This window comes from Argopecten irradians, chromosome 3, assembly GCF_041381155.1.
Source record: "Argopecten irradians isolate NY chromosome 3, Ai_NY, whole genome shotgun sequence".
Taxonomy (NCBI): Eukaryota; Metazoa; Mollusca; class Bivalvia; order Pectinida; family Pectinidae; genus Argopecten; species Argopecten irradians.
Window position 1 is genome coordinate 46,291,729 of NC_091136.1, and position 21,914 is coordinate 46,313,642.

General features: G+C 35.9%; 1 protein-coding gene across 9 annotated transcripts in view; it reads left to right on the forward strand.

Annotated features, from left to right (window-relative positions):
• Positions 1–21,914, forward strand: part of LOC138318803 (WD repeat-containing protein 64-like) — a 70,784-nt gene that overhangs the window by 37,879 nt on the left and 10,991 nt on the right. For 3 of the 9 annotated variants that reach the window (XM_069261509.1, XM_069261507.1, XM_069261510.1), the window contains exons 15-30: positions 2,102–2,320; positions 2,689–2,813; positions 3,119–3,253; positions 3,496–3,622; positions 3,930–4,029; positions 4,291–4,496; positions 4,723–4,828; positions 5,053–5,114; positions 5,794–5,906; positions 6,293–6,410; positions 6,842–6,933; positions 7,347–7,464; positions 17,099–17,149; positions 18,397–18,477; positions 18,771–18,860; positions 20,349–20,366. In XM_069261509.1, coding sequence (XP_069117610.1) covers positions 2,102–2,320; positions 2,689–2,813; positions 3,119–3,253; positions 3,496–3,622; positions 3,930–4,029; positions 4,291–4,496; positions 4,723–4,828; positions 5,053–5,114; positions 5,794–5,906; positions 6,293–6,410; positions 6,842–6,933; positions 7,347–7,464; positions 17,099–17,149; positions 18,397–18,477; positions 18,771–18,860; positions 20,349–20,366 — 1,761 coding nt within the window. Of the gene's footprint in view, positions 1–2,101; positions 2,321–2,688; positions 2,814–3,118; positions 3,254–3,495; positions 3,623–3,929; positions 4,030–4,290; positions 4,497–4,722; positions 4,829–5,052; positions 5,115–5,793; positions 5,907–6,292; positions 6,411–6,841; positions 6,934–7,346; positions 7,465–17,098; positions 17,150–18,396; positions 18,478–18,770; positions 18,861–19,692; positions 19,723–20,325; positions 20,367–21,914 lie in introns of all 9 variants that reach the window. The other 6 variants (XM_069261513.1, XM_069261514.1, XM_069261508.1 and 3 more) reach the window with 4 other exon arrangements.

A 21,914-nucleotide genomic window follows, 5' to 3' on the forward strand; every position in this document is an offset into this window, starting at 1 on the left:
AACAACAAAATCAAACTTATACTAGTACGTAAAACAGCAACAAAATCAAACTTATACTAGTACGTAACAACAACAACAAAATCAAACTTATACTAGAACGTAAAACAGCAACAACAACAACAACAAAATCAAACTTATACTAGTACGTAAAACAACAAAATCAAAACTTATACTAGTACGTAAAAACAACAACAAAATCAAACTTATACTAGTACGTAAAACAACAACAAAATCAAACTTATACTAGTACGTAAAACAACAACAAAATCAAACTTATACTAGTACGTAAAACAACAAAATCAAACTTATACTAGTACGTAAAACAACAACAAAATCAAACTTTTACTAGTACGTAACAACAACAACAAAATCAAACTTATACTAGTACGTAACAACAACAACAAAATCAAACTTATACTAGTACGTAAAACAACAACAAAATCAAACTTTACTAGTACGTAAAACAACAACAAAATCAAACTTATACTAGTACGTAAAACAACAACAACAAAATCAAACTTATACTAGTACGTAACAAACAACAACAAAAACAAAACTTATACTAGAACGTAAAACAAAAACAACAACAACAAAAATCAAACTTATACTAGTACGTAAAACAACAAAATCAAACTTATACTAGTACGTAAAACAACAACAAAATCAAACTTTTACTAGTACGTTAACAACAACAACAACTAATCAAACTTTACTAGTACGTAACAACAACAACAAAATCAAACTTTTACTAGTACGTAACAAAAAACAACAACAACAAAATCAAACTTATACTAGTACGTAAAACAACAAAATCAAACTTATACTAGTACGTAACAACAAAACAAAATCAAACTTATACTAGTACGTAAAAACAACAACAAAATCAAACTTATACTAGTACGTAAAACAACAACAAAATCAAACTTTTACTAGTACGTAACAACAACAACAAAATCAAAACTTTATACTAGTACGTAACAACAACAACAAATCAAACTTATACTAGTACGTAAAAACAACAAAATCAAACTTTTACTAGTACGTAACAACAACAACAAAATCAAACTTTTACTAGTACGTAACAACAACAACAAAATCAAACTTTTACTAGTACGTAAAACAACAAAATCAAACTTATACTAGTACGTAACAACAACAACAAAATCAAACTTATACTACGTAAAACAACAAAAACAACAACAACAAAATCAAACTTATACTAGTACGTAAAACAACAAAATCAAACTTATACTAGTACGTAAAACAACAACAAAATCAAACTTATACTAGTACGTAAAACAACAAAATCAAACTTATACTAGTACGTAAAAACAACAACAAAATCAAACTTATACTAGTACGTAACAACAACAACAAAATCAAACTTATACTAGTACGTAAAACAACAAAATCAAACTTATACTAGTACGTAAAACAACAAAATCAAACTTATACTAGTACGTAACAACAACAACAAAATCAAACTTATACTAGTACGTAACAACAACAACAAAATCAAACTTATACTAGTACGTAACAACAAAAACAACAACAACAAAATCAAACTTATACTAGTACGTAAAACAACAAAATCAAACTTATACTAGTACGTAAAAACAACAACAAAATCAAACTTATACTAGTACGTAAAACAGCAACAAAATCAAACTTATACTAGTACGTAAAACAACAAAATCAAACTTATACTAGTACGTAAAACAACAAAATCAAACTTATACTAGTACGTAAAAACAACAACAAATTCAAACTTATAGTAGTACGTAAAACAGCAACAAAATCAAACTTATACTAGTACGTAAAACAGCAACAACAACAACAACAAAATTAAACTTATACTAGTACGTAAATTACAATGAAGGTAGCATAAATAATTTCTAGAAACGTCTTTTTTAGAATGCATTATTTGAAATTGATCTGCTAATGTTTGGCCCACGTTATAATATAAAGAGAAGAGATATCTTATCATAGAGACATCATGATTTTGTACCACAACGGCCGTCATTTATTAGTCACCTGATTCATTGGTTTGTCTTGGTGATACACAACACATCTTTCTCTCATTTTGTGTAATCTGCTTCAGGATACGAATGAGAATTACGACCTTCCGATTGTTCGGGAGTTCTCTGACGTTTACTACTGGACACAGGAAATGAAGTTAACCCCTTCCAATTCCTCCGCTGATCCCTTTAAGGCAGACCCACTTCCGGATATCGGCCAGCCCTCACATTCCTCCCTAGGATCAAAACGTCACTCAGTATTGTCTGAAAATAACGCTCAAATCACAAATGTGTTCAAAAAGGTAAGCACTAGTTTTAATTAGACTTTAGACTTTGTTTGGCTCCAAATAACATTGATATTGGTATCAATAAAGTGACTTATAGTATTTTAATTGCTATGTTTTCTTTCGGATATGTCCCGCTAAGGATCTTTTTGTAGGGGATGTCCTGATGTTACAGCTGATGTTTTAAGGCTGACTTCATATAATTGTTAGAAAACAACATGTCAAAATTATCAAAGATATTGTATTGATTCAGCCATTGTCAACAATGCCTTTGTGCATAACAATATAAACAAATCATTGACAAATTGATCGTTTTGGTGCAGGAACTTTCCTGACTTCACATATGATGTTTGCGGATGACGTCATTGCTCCTTTTTGTGTTGTAGGATTATATCCTAATGTCTCATGAAGTCACGTGTATAGATAGTCTACTGCCGAATACCTTACTGACGGGCTGTTCTAACGGCAGCATTGTACTGTGGGATATAGAAAAGTCTATGGTAGATAAAATGTAAGTAGGATATAAAGGAGATGTAACTATTGACAAAAAAAAAAAAATCTCAAAAATGCATAAATCATAGGTGTTTATTATCTTACAACTGGTGACATTACGAGAAATAGTACAATGTCAGGATTCATAAAGTAAACTTTTGTTTAGTTTATAACATTTTATGAATTCATGATTAAAACGAACTTGATTTTCTCTAGTGCATTTAAACATTAACCTAATGCAATAATATTTGATAATATATGACGGTGTCATGTTAATCTGTGTTAGTATATTCTACTCATACGGTATCCTATTTCTGTGGTCAGATTTGAAATTCCTAACCCTGATGGAACAACGCCGTCACCTTCGCGACAGAAGCAGAAACAAAATCAGGAAAAGAAAGTCAACATGATAAAAGTGCTAATACACAAGGAGAAGAAGCTTGATCCAGCGTACTTAAAGTAAGGTTTTATATCACATGAATAATCTGATAGGTTTGTCAACGAAATGCAGCCATTGATTGCTAATATAGAGTGTTGGTGTTAGTGGTGTCAGACACTCTATTTGGATTGTTTGTGGCAAGATGGTTATATCATATGTTTTTACAGTAGATATCTAGTGGCCTTTAATTTACGGAAACAAATTCACATTGACAAATTAAAATTTCTGAGTTAAAATATAATGTTTTGTTACCTCCTTTCAGACGAATGGTTGAAGACAACGATGATAAAATGGAGACAGGTTCTGTCATGTCCCGAAAATCCCGAATGAGTAAAAAAATATCACGGGCGAACTCCAGACTATCTCGGACATCTAATATCCACCAACAGGTAAATAGAGGATTGGTTCTTGATGGAATGATTGGTGCGATAATCGATGTTTCTGGAATAATTTGTTTAACATTATGTAAGTGAATGTCAATGTGCCTATCACACTGAAACTGTAAAGAAAATCTTTGAGCAACGAGCAACGGCATTGCTTATCAGAAACTTGAATTCGACAAAAAGGACTCATTTGTAGGAAGGCTCCCGGAAAGTAATTTAGAAACAGAAAAGGTTCTCCGATGTAGCTTAAGTTCTTATGGAGGACACACACATTGCAAATAAAACTACAACTTACTTGTTGTCGTGGTTATAGGGTGATATCAAAGTAGACGAGAAAGAACAGAAAGAGTTGATGGACAAACTAACTGCTAGGATTGAAGGAACTGAAGAGGACGCAGGGGATTCAACTGACGGTATGGGCCCACTCTATTTTTCATTTAGGTCAAATTTTTATTTGTCTTAAAGTTTGATTTTTACTTTGCAATTACATATGGAAATGTAATACTTACCTTGTTTTTTAAGACATGATATATAATTACACTTTCCATTAATCAAAAGAGATAGTCCAGTACGCAACACTTAATCATTATTAAGAAACCATTATATAGTCTTCAAACAGTTGTCCTCCAAAAGACGTAGTGGTCTGCTTAACCTAAAAAAGTCTGCATTTTCAGCAAAGAAAGATGAAACAGGAGAAGAGGAAAAGAGGGATCATGAAAAAGATGGAGAACAAGACGAAGATAAAGATAATGACCAGGAAAAGGACGAGGATGATGACGAGGAAGAAGAAGACATTGATAGTCGGTATATAACAGAAGTGTACGACCCTATCATCGTCAGTGTCCACCAAGACTCCTATATCCGATTCTGGACACTTTCTGTAAGTTTACACAACCTAGTGGCGTACTCGGATAGATATTTCATGGAAATGGTCATTTGTTATCAGAATCGTTCGAACTAAAACATGATTAAACAATGTATTATATATATATATTTATGTATCCACTTGCAATAAATGTATGAATGGTCAAAGTCATCGTTAAAGACCAAGTTGTATCATCTTTAAATATATAAAATTTGAAGTCAGTCATCTCATTTGTATTTAGGGACAGCTGGTTCGGGAGGTATCGGCCATCACGCGGCGACAAGGGACGCCGGTGACGTCAGTCTGCCACGACGAGAACTGTAACATACTCATTACAGGAGACCAGAGTAAGTCGTACAATACCATTGTTTTAATTACATACCATTGACCAATTGTCATTTTTTTGCAGTTTTATTTTATTTTGTTAGTTTTTGTACTGACAATTATCATACATAATGTGCAATGGCATTATTAGTCCTATATAAATTATTGGCTTTGATCAGAGACGATATATATATAATATGCAATTTTAGTGTCTGGGAATTTTATATGCAGTATTCATTGTTAACAGAGGGGTACCTAACACTATGGGATGTAGCCAAATTCCTCAAGAACCCCACCTCTACCGACCAGGTAAGACCATTTCCCCGGAATATCTCAATATGTAGAATTACCATAGCAGCACAAATTAATTAAATGAAAGTTCATTTCACGTGGAGGTTGATGTAACGAGTCTTAGAAACTTGAAATCGCATTTACATAACATTGAATATGAAATGGAAACAAAAAGGGCACGCCTTTAATCAATTAATTATACAAAACTACATGCTAAAGAATTTCCAAATCAAAATGTGTTTTGAATACTCCAACAAAAGCCTGCCATCCACGCCATCGCCACGGATTCCCTGCTAAAATAAGTGATTGAAATACATGAAAATGTATTTCTTAGTAAACTAGTAACACAAAATGGGTTTAATAAAACGAAATGACTTGTGCTAAGGCACTGGATAGCAGATGATGTTATAACATGATGTTTTTATGTTGTTTTTTTATTGTGGAAAATTACTAACCGATATATCAAAATGTCAGTGACAAACAGTTTACAAAAATGATGAAAAACACCTAAAAAATTGCATACTCATTTGAGGTCTTGCTTCTCATGTTTGTTTTCCATCAGGGGAATCAGTTGATGTAGTTACATGTATACACTGTAATTAATCTAAGGAAAAAGTAATCTTTAATAAAACCTCTTTCACTTTGCCATTGATAACATAGGGTATCTTTATAAGATATTATACATTTGGTTTTCCAGTCGGTATTAAAACAAGTGATATATTGGCGAGCTCACTTATTGAAAGTGGTATCCCTCCAGTATGTGAACTCTCTGAAGGCGATATTTTCGGGATCCATGGACGGGTCTGTGAGGTAGGTAGTGCATTCCATGGTTTGTTCCATTGTCTACTAATGTCTGGAAAACCAATGATAGTGCCACTGGATTCCTTAAACCTATCGATCATACTGGAATATACAACAGTTTAATGCTATTGTGTAGTGTACGTTAACATTTGCCTGTACTATAAGCGGACGATGTTGTAAGGTAACTGTTATAAAATGTAAATTAATTTGCTTCTTTCTGAATTTACGTTATGTTAAAACGCACGTAACGTTTACTACAACTTTAAATTTCGATAATGTTAGTGAATTAATCATTTCATCTTAAGTGAACCAAGTAGACTAAAATTCTTACCGTTTAATATGTATGTGTTTATTTATGACTATCGTTAGGATGAACTCGTTAATTGCCTTTTCAGAGTTTGGTGGGGTTCCAAAGGTCGATTTATCGGCTTCTTCAGCCAGCATAGGGCCTTTATCTGGCCCGAGTCTGAGGAGAAGGCAGGTCAAGCCGTACTACCATACGACATAACTGAGGTAAAGTCATACGTCTGGTCACGGACGATCATACTACATTACTAACATTAGTCGCTATGGTGTATGGTCTAGGTTTTCACAAGAAAAATATTGCACAATGGCTTTGTTTTGCGAAAATCGTAATCAAACCTTCGATTTCGTTGATGCCATGTATAAACATAAATATTGCTGATTGACTATGTCACTGAAAATATGGCAACCACTTTTGAGAGGATAGACATTAAGAAACAATTCTGATTATTGATACTCAGTATCACCAAGATGATTGGCAATGCATGCGTGATACAGATTTAATTCAGATAACAAGTTTTCAAAACACAAAACATACACGAGAACCTATAGTTCAAAATTTGATATTAAAATGAAATAAAAGTAATAGAAGTGCGCAAGTCTTATGTGTAAAAGTAATAATGGATTTCCGCATGATACAGTCCCCACTGGCCCCAGTCAAGAACAAAGGTGCTAAACAAACGGTGCGGACAGTAGAGATGTATGAATATCCACTGATATTTGACAATGAGAGGTAAGTCCGGCATCATCTATCTAATTAGTTTACCAACTCAACTGGCATTTTTCTTAAATTCTTGTTCTTGAAAACAATCGACAAGCCAAAAAAGATAAAACTTATAAAACAATCTAAGAAGCTAAAACTATCTACAGCAAAGCTTCGCTTCAACGAAATTGTTTTTAGTAATTCGTCAGTTTCACGATGTCTTGTAAACAAAGGTGGCCGTTGTCAAGACCACATCACTAGCATCATGTAATATGTTTATACATACAGTGAAATTGACGCATTCAAACACATTTTGTGGGAATATTCTAATAGTTGTATTGCTGAAATAGCACATAAATGCGCATAATCAAGCAAAACGTGACATGACTAGCATTTATTGTCAGAGATAATCATCCAATTAATAGTACACTTTTGGTTGGTAGGTGGAAACCATTCCGTCGGTCCGCCTACATGAGAGAGAAGGAGAATACCATTCCTCAGACAAAGAAAAACAATCTACTGGAGGACAAAAAGTTCTTTACGGCTCTGATGAAACCAAAGGTATTGCTATTTTTGTCCGCCGTTTTGCTACTGATTCAGAGATAAGCAATGCTTTAAGTAGTCTTTTTATCATTTTATTCCTTCTATATTTTATCATACAAACGTTCATTGCCTAGATATATAGTCTCGTTCTGACGTCACATCACCTCCATCATGCTTCACCATAACATTGGGGCACATAGTATGTGACCTATGCTCGTCTTGCCCCAGTCCCATCGCGTCCTTTCGCGTTTCGATTTCATATGGAGACGGGGGCATATATATATGTTTTAAGACATTTCTAGTTTTCTTTATGTCACAGCATGAGAATAATTACAAAATGCGTTTTGTTTATATTCATTTTGGTGGGTTATTTGTATTGAGTTTGTTATCTATGACTCCGTCGTATTATCTCGATCATATTACTAAAGTAGCGTTTTTTCATCATATACATTATGCCTATAGATCATATTTTATGGTTATATGAATCACAAGTAAGCCAACAGTTCACTTGTTTTAAAACAGCTATTAATGCATGGTATATTTGTACTTTTTTCATAACATTGTATTGCATTGCTCAATCTTTCAGAGAAAGATCCCTCATACGTTTCACCATAAATACGCAATCCGTCTATTTCAAACATTAGCATTACATTATACGTCAAACACTAATTGATTCTGATCATTGGATATTAATCAAATTTCTTTCATCAACTACACGCTGCTATTTCAAGTATTCATAATATTCTTGAATGTTAAGAAATAAAAAGTGATAGCAAATCAATACTGTAAAGGTTCAATACAATACATTTGGAAATACACGATATGTTGCTTACTATCAATGATAAATACAGCTGAACCTCTTTAGCTCGAAAACATTTAGTATTTTTTTTTAACTCGAGTACTCGGATGAATAGATTCTAGCACTGCCCTTTCGACTTTTGTTTACGTTGGTTGACTATATACTGGAATTTCTTTTAATGGAAACAGGGTTAGATCACGTGGGTTGACTGTATATAATAGGGGTATTTATAGAAACAGGATTAGATCCCGTGGGTTGACTGTATATACTAAGGGTACTTATAGAAACAGGGTTAGATCCCGTGGGTTGACTGTATATACTGAGGGTACTTATAGAAACAGGATTAGATCCCGTGGGTTGACTGTATATACTAAGGGTACTTATAGAAACAGGGTTAGATCCCGTGGGTTGACTGTATATACTGAGGGTACTTATAGAAACAGGGTTAGATCCCGTGGGTTGACTGTATATACTAAGGGTACTTATAGAAACAGGGTTAGATCCCGTGGGTTGACTGTATATACTAAGGGTACTTATAGAAACAGGATTAGATCCCGTGGGTTGACTGTATATACTAAGGGTACTTATAGAAACAGGATTAGATCCCGTGGGTTGACTGTATATACTAAGGGTACTTATAGAAACAGGGTTAGATCCCGTGGGTTGACTGTATATACTAAGGGTACTTATAGAAACAGGGTTAGATCCCGTGGGTTGACTGTATATACTAAGGGTACTTATAGAAACAGGGTTAGATCCCGTGGGTTGACTGTATATACTAAGGGTACTTATAGAAACAGGGTTAGATCCCGTGGGTTGACTGTATATACTAAGGGTACTTATAGAAACAGGGTTAGATCCCGTGGGTTGACTGTATATACTAAGGGTACTTATAGAAACAGGATTAGATCCCGTGGGTTGACTGTATATACTAAGGGTACTTATAGAAACAGGATTAGATCCCGTGGGTTGACTGTATATACTAAGGGTACTTATAGAAACAGGTACTATAGAAAAGGTTAGATCCCGTGGGTTGACTGTATATACTAAGGGTACTTATAGAAACAGGATTAGATCCCGTGGGTTGACTGTATATACTAAGGGTACTTATAGAAACAGGGTTAGATCCCGTGGGTTGACTGTATATACTGAGGGTACTTATAGAAACAGGGTTAGATCCCGTGGGTTGACTGTATATACTGAGGGTACTTATAGAAACAGGATTAGATCCCGTGGGTTGACTGTATATACTGAGGGTACTTATAGAAATAGGGTTTGATCCTGTGGGTTGACTGTATATACTGAGGGTACTTATAGAAACAGGATTAGATCCCGTGGGTTGACTGTATATACTAAGGGTACTTATAGAAACAGGGTTAGATCCCGTGGGTTGACTGTATATACTAAGGGTACTTATAGAAACAGGGTTAGATCCCGTGGGTTGACTGTATATACTGAGGGTACTTATAGAAACAGGGTTAGATCCCGTGGGTTGACTGTATATACTAAGGGTACTTATAGAAACAGGATTAGATCCCGTGGGTTGACTGTATATACTAAGGGTACTTATAGAAACAGGGTTAGATCCCGTGGGTTGACTGTATATACTAAGGGTACTTATAGAAACAGGATTAGATCCCGTGGGTTGACTGTATATACTAAGGGTACTTATAGAAACAGGGTTAGATCCCGTGGGTTGACTGTATATACTAGGGTACTATAGAAACAGGGTTAGATCCCGTGGGTTGACTGTATATACTGAGGGTACTTATAGAAACAGGGTTAGATCCCGTGGGTTGACTGTATATACTAAGGGTACTTATAGAAACAGGGTTAGATCCCGTGGGTTGACTGTATATACTGAGGGTACTTATAGAAACAGGTTAGATCCCGTGGGTTGACTGTATATACTAAGGGTACTTATAGAAACAGGGTTAGATCCCGTGGGTTGACTGTATATACTAAGGGTACTTATAGAAACAGGGTTAGATCCCGTGGGTTGACTGTATATACTAAGGGTACTTATAGAAACAGGTTAGATCCCGTGGGTTGACTGTATATACTGAGGGTACTTATAGAAACAGGATTAGATCCCGTGGGTTGACTGTATATACTAGGGTACTATAGAAACAGGGTTAGATCCCGTGGGTTGATTGACTGTTATATACTAAGGGTACTTATAGAAACAGGGTTAGATCCCGTGGGTTGACTGTATATACTGAGGGTACTTATAGAAACAGGGTTAGATCCCGTGGGTTGACTGTATATACTGAGGGTACTTATAGAAACAGGGTTTAGATCCCGTGGGTTGACTGTATATACTAAGGGTACTTATAGAAACAGGGTTAGATCCCGTGGGTTGACTGTATATACTAAGGGTACTTATAGAAACAGGGTTAGATCCCGTGGGTTGACTGTATATACTGAGGGTACTTATAGAAACAGGGTTAGATCCCGTGGGTTGACTGTATATACTAAGGGTACTTATAGAAACAGGATTAGATCCCGTGGGTTGACTGTATATACTAAGGGTACTTATAGAAACAGGGTTAGATCCCGTGGGTTGACTGTATATACTAAGGGTACTTATAGAAACAGGGTTAGATCCCGTGGGTTGACTGTATATACTAAGGGTACTTATAGAAACAGGGTTAGATCCCGTGGGTTGACTGTATATATACTAAGGGTACTTATAGAAACAGGGTTAGATCCCGTGGGTTGACTGTATATACTAAGGGTACTTATAGAAACAGGGTTAGATCCCGTGGGTTGACTGTATATACTAAGGGTACTTATAGAAACAGGGTTAGATCCCGTGGGTTGACTGTATATACTAAGGGTACTTATAGAAACAGGGTTAGATCCCGTGGGTTGACTGTATATACTAAGGGTACTTATAGAAACAGGATTAGATCCCGTGGGTTGACTGTATATACTAAGGGTACTTATAGAAACAGGGTTAGATCCCGTGGGTTGACTGTATATACTAAGGGTACTTATAGAAACAGGGTTAGATCCCGTGGGTTGACTGTATATACTAAGGGTACTTATATAGAAACAGGGTTAGATCCCGTGGGTTGACTGTATATACTAAGGGTACTTATAGAAACAGGGTTAGATCCCGTGGGTTGACTGTATATACTAAGGTACTTATAGAAAAGGGTTAGATCCCGTGGGTTGACTGTATATACTAAGGGTACTTATAGAAACAGGGTTAGATCCCGTGGGTTGACTGTATATACTAAGGGTACTTATAGAAACAGGGTTAGATCCCGTGGGTTGACTGTATATACTAAGGGTACTTATAGAAACAGGGTTAGATCCCGTGGGTTGACTGTATATACTAAGGGTACTTATAGAAACAGGGTTAGATCCCGTGGGTTGACTGTATATACTAAGGGTACTTATAGAAACAGGATTAGATCCCGTGGGTTGACTGTATATACTGAGGGTACTTATAGAAACAGGGTTTGATCCCGTGGGTTGACTGTATATACTAAGGGTACTTATAGAAACAGGGTTAGATCCCGTGGGTTGACTGTATATACTAAGGGTACTTATAGAAACAGGGTTAGATCCCGTGGGTTGACTGTATATATATAGGGTACTTATAGAAATAGGGTTTGATCCTGTGGGTTGACTGTATATACTGAGGGTACTTATAGAAACAGGATTAGATCCCGTGGGTTGACTGTATATACTGAGGGTACTTATAGAAATAGGGTTTGATCCTGTGGGTTGACTGTATATACTGAGGGTACTTATAGAAATAGGGTTTGATCCTGTGGGTTGACTGTATATACTGAGGGTACTTATAGAAATAGGGTTTGATCCTGTGGGTTGACTGTATATACTGAGGGTACTTATAGAAATAGGGTTTGATCCTGTGGGTTGACTGTATATACTGAGGGTACTTATAGAAATAGGGTTTGATCCTGTGGGTTGACTGTATATACTGAGGGTACTTATAGAAATAGGGTTTGATCCTGTGGGTTGACTGTATATACTGAGGGTACTTATAGAAACAGGGTTAGATCCCGTGGGTTGACTGTATATACTAAGGGTACTTATAGAAACAGGGTTAGATCCCGTGGGTTGACTGTATATACTAAGGGTACTTATAGAAACAGGGTTTGATCCCGTGGGTTGACTGTATATACTAAGGGTACTTATAGAAACAGGGTTAGATCCCGTGGGTTGACTGTATATACTAAGGGTACTTATAGAAACAGGTTTGATCCCGTGGGTTGACTGTATATACTGAGGGTACTTATAGAAATAGGGTTTGATCCTGTGGGTTGACTGTATATACTGAGGGTACTTATAGAAACAGGGTTAGATCCCGTGGGTTGACTGTATATACTAAGGGTACTTATAGAAACAGGGTTAGATCCCGTGGGTTGACTGTATATACTAAGGGTACTTATAGAAACAGGGTTAGATCCCGTGGGTTGACTGTATATACTAAGGGTACTTATAGAAACAGGGTTAGATCCCGTGGGTTGACTGTATATACTAAGGGTACTTATAGAAACAGGGTTAGATCCCGTGGGTTGACTGTATATACTAAGGGTACTTATAGAAACAGGGTTAGATCCCGTGGGTTGACTGTATATACTAAGGGTACTTATAGAAACAGGGTTAGATCCCGTGGGTTGACTGTATATACTAAGGGTACTTATAGAAACAGGGTTAGATCCCGTGGGTTGACTGTATATACTAAGGGTACTTATAGAAACAGGGTTAGATCCCGTGGGTTGACTGTATATACTAAGGGTACTTATAGAAACAGGATTAGATCCCGTGGGTTGACTGTATATACTAAGGGTACTTATAGAAACAGGATTAGATCCCGTGGGTTGACTGTATATACTAAGGGTACTTATAGAAACAGGGATTAGATCCCGTGGGTTGACTGTATATACTAAGGGTACTTATAGAAACAGGATTAGATCCCGTGGGTTGACTGTATATACTAAGGGTACTTATAGAAACAGGATTAGATCCCGTGGGTTGACTGTATATACTAAGGGTACTTATAGAAACAGGATTAGATCCCGTGGGTTGACTGTATATACTAAGGGTACTTATAGAAACAGGGATTAGATCCCGTGGGTTGACTGTATATACTAAGGGTACTTATAGAAACAGGTTAGATCCCGTGGGTTGACTGTATATACTAAGGGTACTTATAGAAACAGGATTAGATCCCGTGGGTTGACTGTATATACTAAGGGTACTTATAGAAACAGGGTTAGATCCCGTGGGTTGACTGTATATACTAAGGGTACTTATAGAAACAGGATTAGATCCCGTGGGTTGACTGTATATACTAAGGGTACTTATAGAAACAGGGTTTGATCCCGTGGGTTGACTGTATATACTAAGGGTACTTATAGAAACAGGGTTAGATCCCGTGGGTTGACTGTATATACTAAGGGTACTTATAGAAACAGGGTTAGATCCCGTGGGTTGACTGTATATACTAAGGGTACTTATAGAAACAGGGTTTGATCCCGTGGGTTGACTGTATATACTGAGGGTACTTATAGAAACAGGGTTAGATCCCGTGGGTTGACTGTATATACTAAGGGTACTTATAGAAACAGGGTTAGATCCCGTGGGTTGACTGTATATACTAAGGGTACTTATAGAAACAGGGTTAGATCCCGTGGGTTGACTGTATATACTTAGGGTACTTATAGAAACAGGGTTAGATCCCGTGGGTTGACTGTATATACTAAGGGTACTTATAGAAACAGGGTTTGATCCTGTGGGTTGACTGTATATACTAAGGGTACTTATAGAAACAGGGTTAGATCCCGTGGGTTGACTGTATATACTAAGGGTAACTTATAGAAACAGGATTAGATCCCGTGGGTTGACTGTATATACTAAGGGTACTTATAGAAACAGGGTTAGATCCCGTGGGTTGACTGTATATACTAAGGGTACTTATAGAAACAGGGTTTGATCCCGAAGTGGGTTGACTGTATATACTAAGGGTACTTATAGAAACAGGGTTAGATCCCGTGGGTTGACTGTATATACTAAGGGTACTTATAGAAATAGGGTTTGATCCCGTGGGTTGACTGTATATACTAAGGGTACTTATAGAAACAGGGTTAGATCCCGTGGGTTGACTGTATATACTAAGGGTACTTATAGAAACAGGGTTAGATCCCGTGGGTTGACTGTATATACTAAGGGTACTTATAGAAACAGGGTTAGATCCCGTGGGTTGACTGTATATACTAAGGGTACTTATAGAAACAGGGTTTGATCCCGTGGGTTGACTGTATATACTAAGGGTACTTATAGAAACAGGGTTAGATCCCGTGGGTTGACTGTATATACTAAGGGTACTTATAGAAACAGGGTTAGATCCCGTGGGTTGACTGTATATACTAAGGGTACTTATAGAAAGGTGATCCGTGGGTTGACTGTATATAGGTACTTATAGAAACAGGGTTAGATCCCGTGGGTTGACTGTATATACTAAGGGTACTTATAGAAACAGGGTTAGATCCCGTGGGTTGACTGTATATACTAAGGGTACTTATAGAAACAGGGTTAGATCCCGTGGGTTGACTGTATATACTAAGGGTACTTATAGAAACAGGGTTAGATCCCGTGGGTTGACTGTATATACTAAGGGTACTTATAGAAACAGGGTTAGATCCCGTGGGTTGACTGTATATACTAAGGGTACTTATAGAAACAGGGTTAGATCCCGTGGGTTGACTGTATATACTAAGGGTACTTATAGAAACAGGGTTAGATCCCGTGGGTTGACTGTATATACTAAGGGTACTTATAGAAACAGGGTTAGATCCCGTGGGTTGACTGTATATACTAAGGGTACTTATAGAAACAGGGTTAGATCCCGTGGGTTGACTGTATATACTAAGGGTACTTATAGAAACAGGGTTAGATCCCGTGGGTTGACTGTATATACTAAGGGTACTTATAGAAACAGGGTTAGATCCCGTGGGTTGACTGTATATACTAAGGGTACTTATAGAAACAGGGTTAGATCCCGTGGGTTGACTGTATATACTAAGGGTACTTATAGAAAAAGGATTAGATCCCGTGGGTTGACTGTATATACTGAGGGTACTTATAGAAACAGGATTAGATCCCGTGGGTTGACTGTATATACTGAGGGTACTTATAGAAACAGGGTTAGATCCCGTGGGTTGACTGTATATACTGAGGGTACTTATAGAAACAGGATTAGATCCCGTGGGTTGACTGTATATACTAAGGGTACTTATAGAAACAGGATTAGATCCCGTGGGTTGACTGTATATACTAAGGGTACTTATAGAAACAGGATTAGATCCCGTGGGTTGACTGTATATACTAAGGGTACTTATAGAAACAGGATTAGATCCCGTGGGTTGACTGTATATACTAAGGGTACTTATAGAAACAGGATTAGATCCCGTGGGTTGACTGTATATACTAAGGGTACTTATAGAAACAGGATTAGATCCCGTGGGTTGACTGTATATACTAAGGGTACTTATAGAAACAGGGATTAGATCCCGTGGGTTGACTGTATATACTAAGGGTACTTATAGAAACAGGGTTAGATCCCGTGGGTTGACTGTATATACTAAGGGTACTTATAGAAACAGGGTTAGATCCCGTGGGTTGACTGTATATACTAAGGGTACTTATAGAAACAGGGTTAGATCCCGTGGGTTGACTGTATATACTAAGGGTACTTATAGAAACAGGGTTAGATCCCGTGGGTTGACTGTATATACTAAGGGTACTTATAGAAACAGGGTTAGATCCCGTGGGTTGACTGTATATACTAAGGGTACTTATAGAAACAGGATTAGATCCCGTGGGTTGACTGTATATACTAAGGGTACTTATAGAAACAGGATTAGATCCCGTGGGTTGACTGTATATACTAAGGGTACTTATAGAAACAGGGTTAGATCCCGTGGGTTGACTGTATATACTAAGGGTACTTATAGAAACAGGGTTAGATCCCGTGGGTTGACTGTATATACTAAGGGTACTTATAGAAACAGGATTAGATCCCGTGGGTTGACTGTATATACTAAGGGTACTTATAGAAACAGGGTTAGATCCCGTGGGTTGACTGTATATACTAAGGGACTTATAGAAACAGGATTAGATCCCGTGGGTTGACTGTATATACTAAGGGTACTTATAGAAACAGGTTAGATCCACGTGGGTTGACTGTATATACTAAGGTACTTATAGAAACAGGGTTAGATCCCCTGGGTTGACTGTATATACTTAGGATACTTAAAGAACTCGTTGGTTGAATGTATATACTGGGTTATTTATAGAAATAAGGTTAGTTCCCGTCTGGATTATCATCGTTTTTAGTTGCAGATAATAAAGCTTCAGCAAATGAAATAATACAGAACCATAACAAGGGTTTGTAGGTCGACATTTATAACATATATACAATGTATAGCAGCGGGGCTTGAAAATAAAGAATAAGTACATTGTACATACGTTAATACCAAAACATAGTCTATTTTTTAACAAATAATGTATTTCTTCCCGAAATTGTTTCCTTTCTAATAAATTACTTTACTGTATAACGGCAAAATTTCGCGAGAGTGTGTATTTGCTTTATTCACGGTTTTCTTAAAATCTGAGAATTAAAAAAAAAAAAACGAAATATTTTGAATTTCACTACTGTTATGCAAACGTTATAATATTACATAACGAGAATTCATTGCACCGCGAAAGTAACGCCACGCGAATATTTTAGGTGAACGAAACCGCGAAATATGCGCATCGCAAATTTAAATCGCTATATAATATATGTCTAACGTCACGTGCCAATGTTTACAGGGCAGCTTAGACCGAAAACTTGGAATCAGGACCTCGAATGAAATTGAGGGGGTAATAAATTAATTTAGGCATGGTTGTAGCTGGGATATGGACATAATAATATACTAATTAAATTGCATGGCTATTGGTTTAGAGCACTGTACTACACTCGTATTCAGCTAGTTGTAAACACCATAGTGCAATCCGCTACTATTGAAGAGTCTTAACATTGTTATCATGTCTATAGATTTGTCAGGTCGTTGATTTAATCATTATTATGTTTTATCGAATTGATTAACTAAAGACAGTAAATGCAATCTTTTTTGTTTTTTTGTACTGTACTAGAACTTATTCGGGGATGGCGTAGCATGGCTTTTAAACAGAGAAAATAAATGCTTTTATATTATAATTCATTAACTTGTGTTTGCGTTGCTGACACGGGTGCTGTGTTAAAGTGTAATCGAGTTATCGCTCTTTATTCATAGTTATTAATCTTTGCAAACCTGTTTCGCTATATTTTATTAATACATACATTAACCATAATCATGCATTTAGCAGGTAGTTTATACTATTTAGCCACGCTAATTGTTTTGTGTTTCGAAGATAGTGATTTTGGTTATGCATGAATAATCCATATATTCGAAGATACCGATTTGGTTGTGCATGAATACTCTATATTTTCTGTTAATTGCTAACAATGCAATTAGTATTGATGTTGGATTCACTCTCATGTTTAGCGACGTCTCCGCATATTTTTGCGCTTCGTATTCATTCCAAGCAATCATTTTTATTTTTTTTTAAATTTTATTTCCATGGCTTGTATCTCCGTTGATTTCAAATTCTTAATTTGAAAATTTGTAAAGAACTATTTACTAGTATCTGCTTATTGTGAGTTTTAAATAATTCCGGGAAAGATATATATTTTTATATATATTAAGGTATTTAAAGTTCTAATTAAAAAAAACTATCAACGTAATATTTTCAAGTTATACAACCCAGGGAAATAAAAACAAAAACGAAGGTTTTTGTGGAGAATGTAATTGAGCGCAAATACACAGGCATCTAGCTTTACCGTTCTAGATGTTACAAACTGTTTCCTTAAATACCGTTTAATTTATCGGTTTGACATTTATCTTTTTGAAAGTTACGTTAACGATTTAAAACTTTTCATAATTATTTTGTTAGGCTACAACTCTTCATATTATTAAGTGGTGTTGCCCAAATTATTCATATCAAAAATAGCTTTGTTTGTAGACTATGGAATATCTTATATCTTTGGAAGGTGATAGTGTTTATTATCTATTATGTTATGATTTTAGGCATACAATCATCATTTAGAGAGTTTCACTCCTGGAGACAGGAACCAAGGTGCTATCTATCGCGCACTGCCAGTTTATAGGGTAAGCACGAGTTATTTCCCCTTGCCTTTCCTTCTATTTCCAGATCAATAAACATTGCTTGGTTGCAATATTAACTCCATATTGATAACATGTAATTAATTATAATGAAATTAATTAAGTTTGAAATTCATTTGAAGAAGGTGTGGCATTTTAAGGCAATAAATCGACGTGATTTCTGCACAATAGGTAAATATTCAAGTAAACGTTAATATCCTCTTATGCTTAGTTAAACCGTAAATATATTAAAAAGATTAGCTTATACTGGTTGTATAATGCAACTTTATTTTTCAAAGATTCGAACACCAAAACGAATGAAAACTCCCGAGGCCAGTTACCATGTTCCAACAGACAACGAGTCTAATTTTCTCTTCGGTGGAAATAAAGTGAGTATCACACAAATCAACCCCTATTTCCTGCACTCTCCATGTTATATATGCTGTTATCATCACTATTAAAATTGTTCCTATATGATAGAATTTCGTCAGCTACCCATACCATTTATACTTGTATGATTGAAATGATATTGGACTGAAGTGAAGATATGTGTAACCATACAAGGGAGATACGTGAAGAATACCTAGAGATTACACAAATTTCTAAATACAAAGTCACGTGGTATATCTGCCATGTCAGGGAAGTCCTTAACATGTGTAATTGATATTGTCCTTAACGGTACACGTTAGCAACCAAAGACGCACACTCCTTGTTCAGATGTTACCTAGTCTATGTGTGTTTTAAGTGTTGGTCTCTGGACATTACTCATCATTTTGCATGCGAGTGTTTCAAACCCATAAATCCTAGATTTACTGGTATATGTACGTCAATGTATAAATAAAACAACCAGTAAACCGATACATGTATGACATTTAGACTTTTGTTGTAACCCATAGTGTATAAAAGTATCGATTCTATGTTTTCAAATAAAATAAATATTAAGCACATCTTTATATGAAAGTGTCATAACTTCTTTACGGTATGTAACGCATAAATGTCTGGAAAACACACATACAATGTATATGTTATTTTCATATACGGAAATCATGGCAAAAAGATATTTTTATATTCGTAAAAAAATTATGTGCGCTCTACATCTGGTCGCCCTGTTGAAGCAAGATAAGGATTGCGATTCACAAGATGTCTTAATTTGTTTCCAAAGTAGTTTGCTCTCAACAATAATAACCTGACTATACATTTACAAAATCGAATTTATTTTAGGAGTAGCTTAAACAGGATGGTTTCAAAATGGTAAATCTGTGTCACTGTTAGTTGTTTTTGTTACCTGGTGGAAGGCTGGTTTATCGATAGACATAACAACTTTGTAAAAATGTCTTTTAATAGTCATTGTAGAGATTATTCATACGTGGCTTTGTTTGTGTTGTGATGTTGTGGTTTATTTAGTGTTTCATTGATTAGACTAGACCACGTTAAATGACGCAGAATGAAAAAAAATGGTAACACGGCCCGAACCCAAACTGCGGGACAAATTCGAAAACCAGTAATTAAATGTGTGAGCCTCATCTATTTATTAACAGTGTCCTTTGATCATTAATGTTCAAGGCTGCTCAGGTCGTTTCACAAAATTTTCATTCTGTGACATGATCTGCTTGAATGTTACCCGTACCTTAACATTGAAGTGCTATATTTGATAATTACGTTGATCTTATTAACATATGGTACTTAACGTCCGGGTATAACTAAGCGTAGGATATTATCTTCATTATTTCCTAATTCATGTTTCATATTTAGGACTCTACGATCATCCATGTTTTTTCTTTATAAAAGTCCCTGCGTTGTTATCTACATGTATGAGGTTTACAGTTTTTATTGATAATATTGATTTAAATCCAGGAATTTGTCGATAATGCTTTCAGAGGTCACAGTCAGATCAGGTAAACTAAATACTTATTACTATACGCATCTTACTATCGAGTTATATACTAATTAGGATTACTATATATTACTTATATAATATCATTAATTTTATGTGTTCATTTCCAATACGTTACACAGACAAGAATATCAATCTGTAATAATAAAACTATATGTAGATACAGTCAGGTTAGAAATAAAACAGCGCATTCATAATTAGATACTGTCCCGTCGTATTCATTTCTCAACTGAAAACACCCGGTTACATATAGCTGCGCGCCAGTAGGTTGTCGATGTTTCGAATGTCACAAAAATAATCAGTAAGAAACACTCTGAAAAATCAATGTTTACAAAATGTCACCGTGTCAAACATAACGCTATTGATTTGCACCTCGGGTCGTCTTGGTGATGAATGATTCTTCTGACAACCAGCCAAAGGTGGATATGCATTTTTACTTATTCTCATCATCAAGCCACGTCATAAGCACTAAAATGGAGTAAACATTGCATCAGCTTTTTTAATGAAACATTTTGGTTGTTGAACTATACAATTCCCTTTAGGCAGCGTGTTAGTGATAACACTTCTGTAGAACTGTGGTGGCTGAAATTTGAAATGTTGATTTTTTCATTCACTATTTCCGTTTTATCTTATGTGTCATACTGGACATTACACAACGATTTTAATGTTTTACATCATTTAATTTTACGCTCTCGTTTATACTTACCGTGGACTAGCATTATTCATTTAGTTTTTTCTGTTAGATTTCGGCTTCTCTCAGCCATCATATGTTTTAGATCACCTGAGACGAAGTCTCATGGGACCTATTCTAATTGCCTTTTGTCCGTCGCCGTCCGTCGTCCGTCGTGCAACGATAAACAATTTACATTTTCGACTTCCTCTCCAAAACTGCTGAAGCAATTTCAATGAAATTTTGCACAAATCATCTAAAGCATAAGGCCAATTTCAGTTGTGAATTATATGGTCCCCATCTCCCAGGGGGCTGTGGGAGGTGCCAAGAAATGAATCAAATTAGAATTTCAGTATGAGATGGCCATTGAATCCTGTTAACAAATTTTCCATGACTGACCTCAGGGGGCCTTAGAGGCGGGGTCAAAAGGGGTCAAAACTTCAAAATTCTTCATCTAAAATTCTGGAAATGGTAGATTCAAATACTTTTCATAGATCGAAAGGTCTTTTACAAAAATTGTGAATTATATGACCCTTGGACCTCACGTTTTCCCTTGGGGAGGGGGTCAAGTTTACTATAGTTTATATAGGGAAAGCACATTTATGAGCTTTTTTGCTAAAATTTTCATAGGAAATGAGTCAAGTTTGGTTAGAATTATTAGCCCGAGATAGCATTTTAACATCATATCCATATTGGTCCTGGCTAGCCCCCTGGGGGCAGAGGGATTGGGCCAAAAGGGGTCAAATAGGCTAAAACTTCAAAAACCTTATAAAATTCTGGAAATGGTAGAATCAAATACTCTTTATAGAAGGAAAGGTCTGAAGATGTTTTATAAACAATTGTGAGTTATATGGCCCTTATAATGATTCTTTCTTGTTC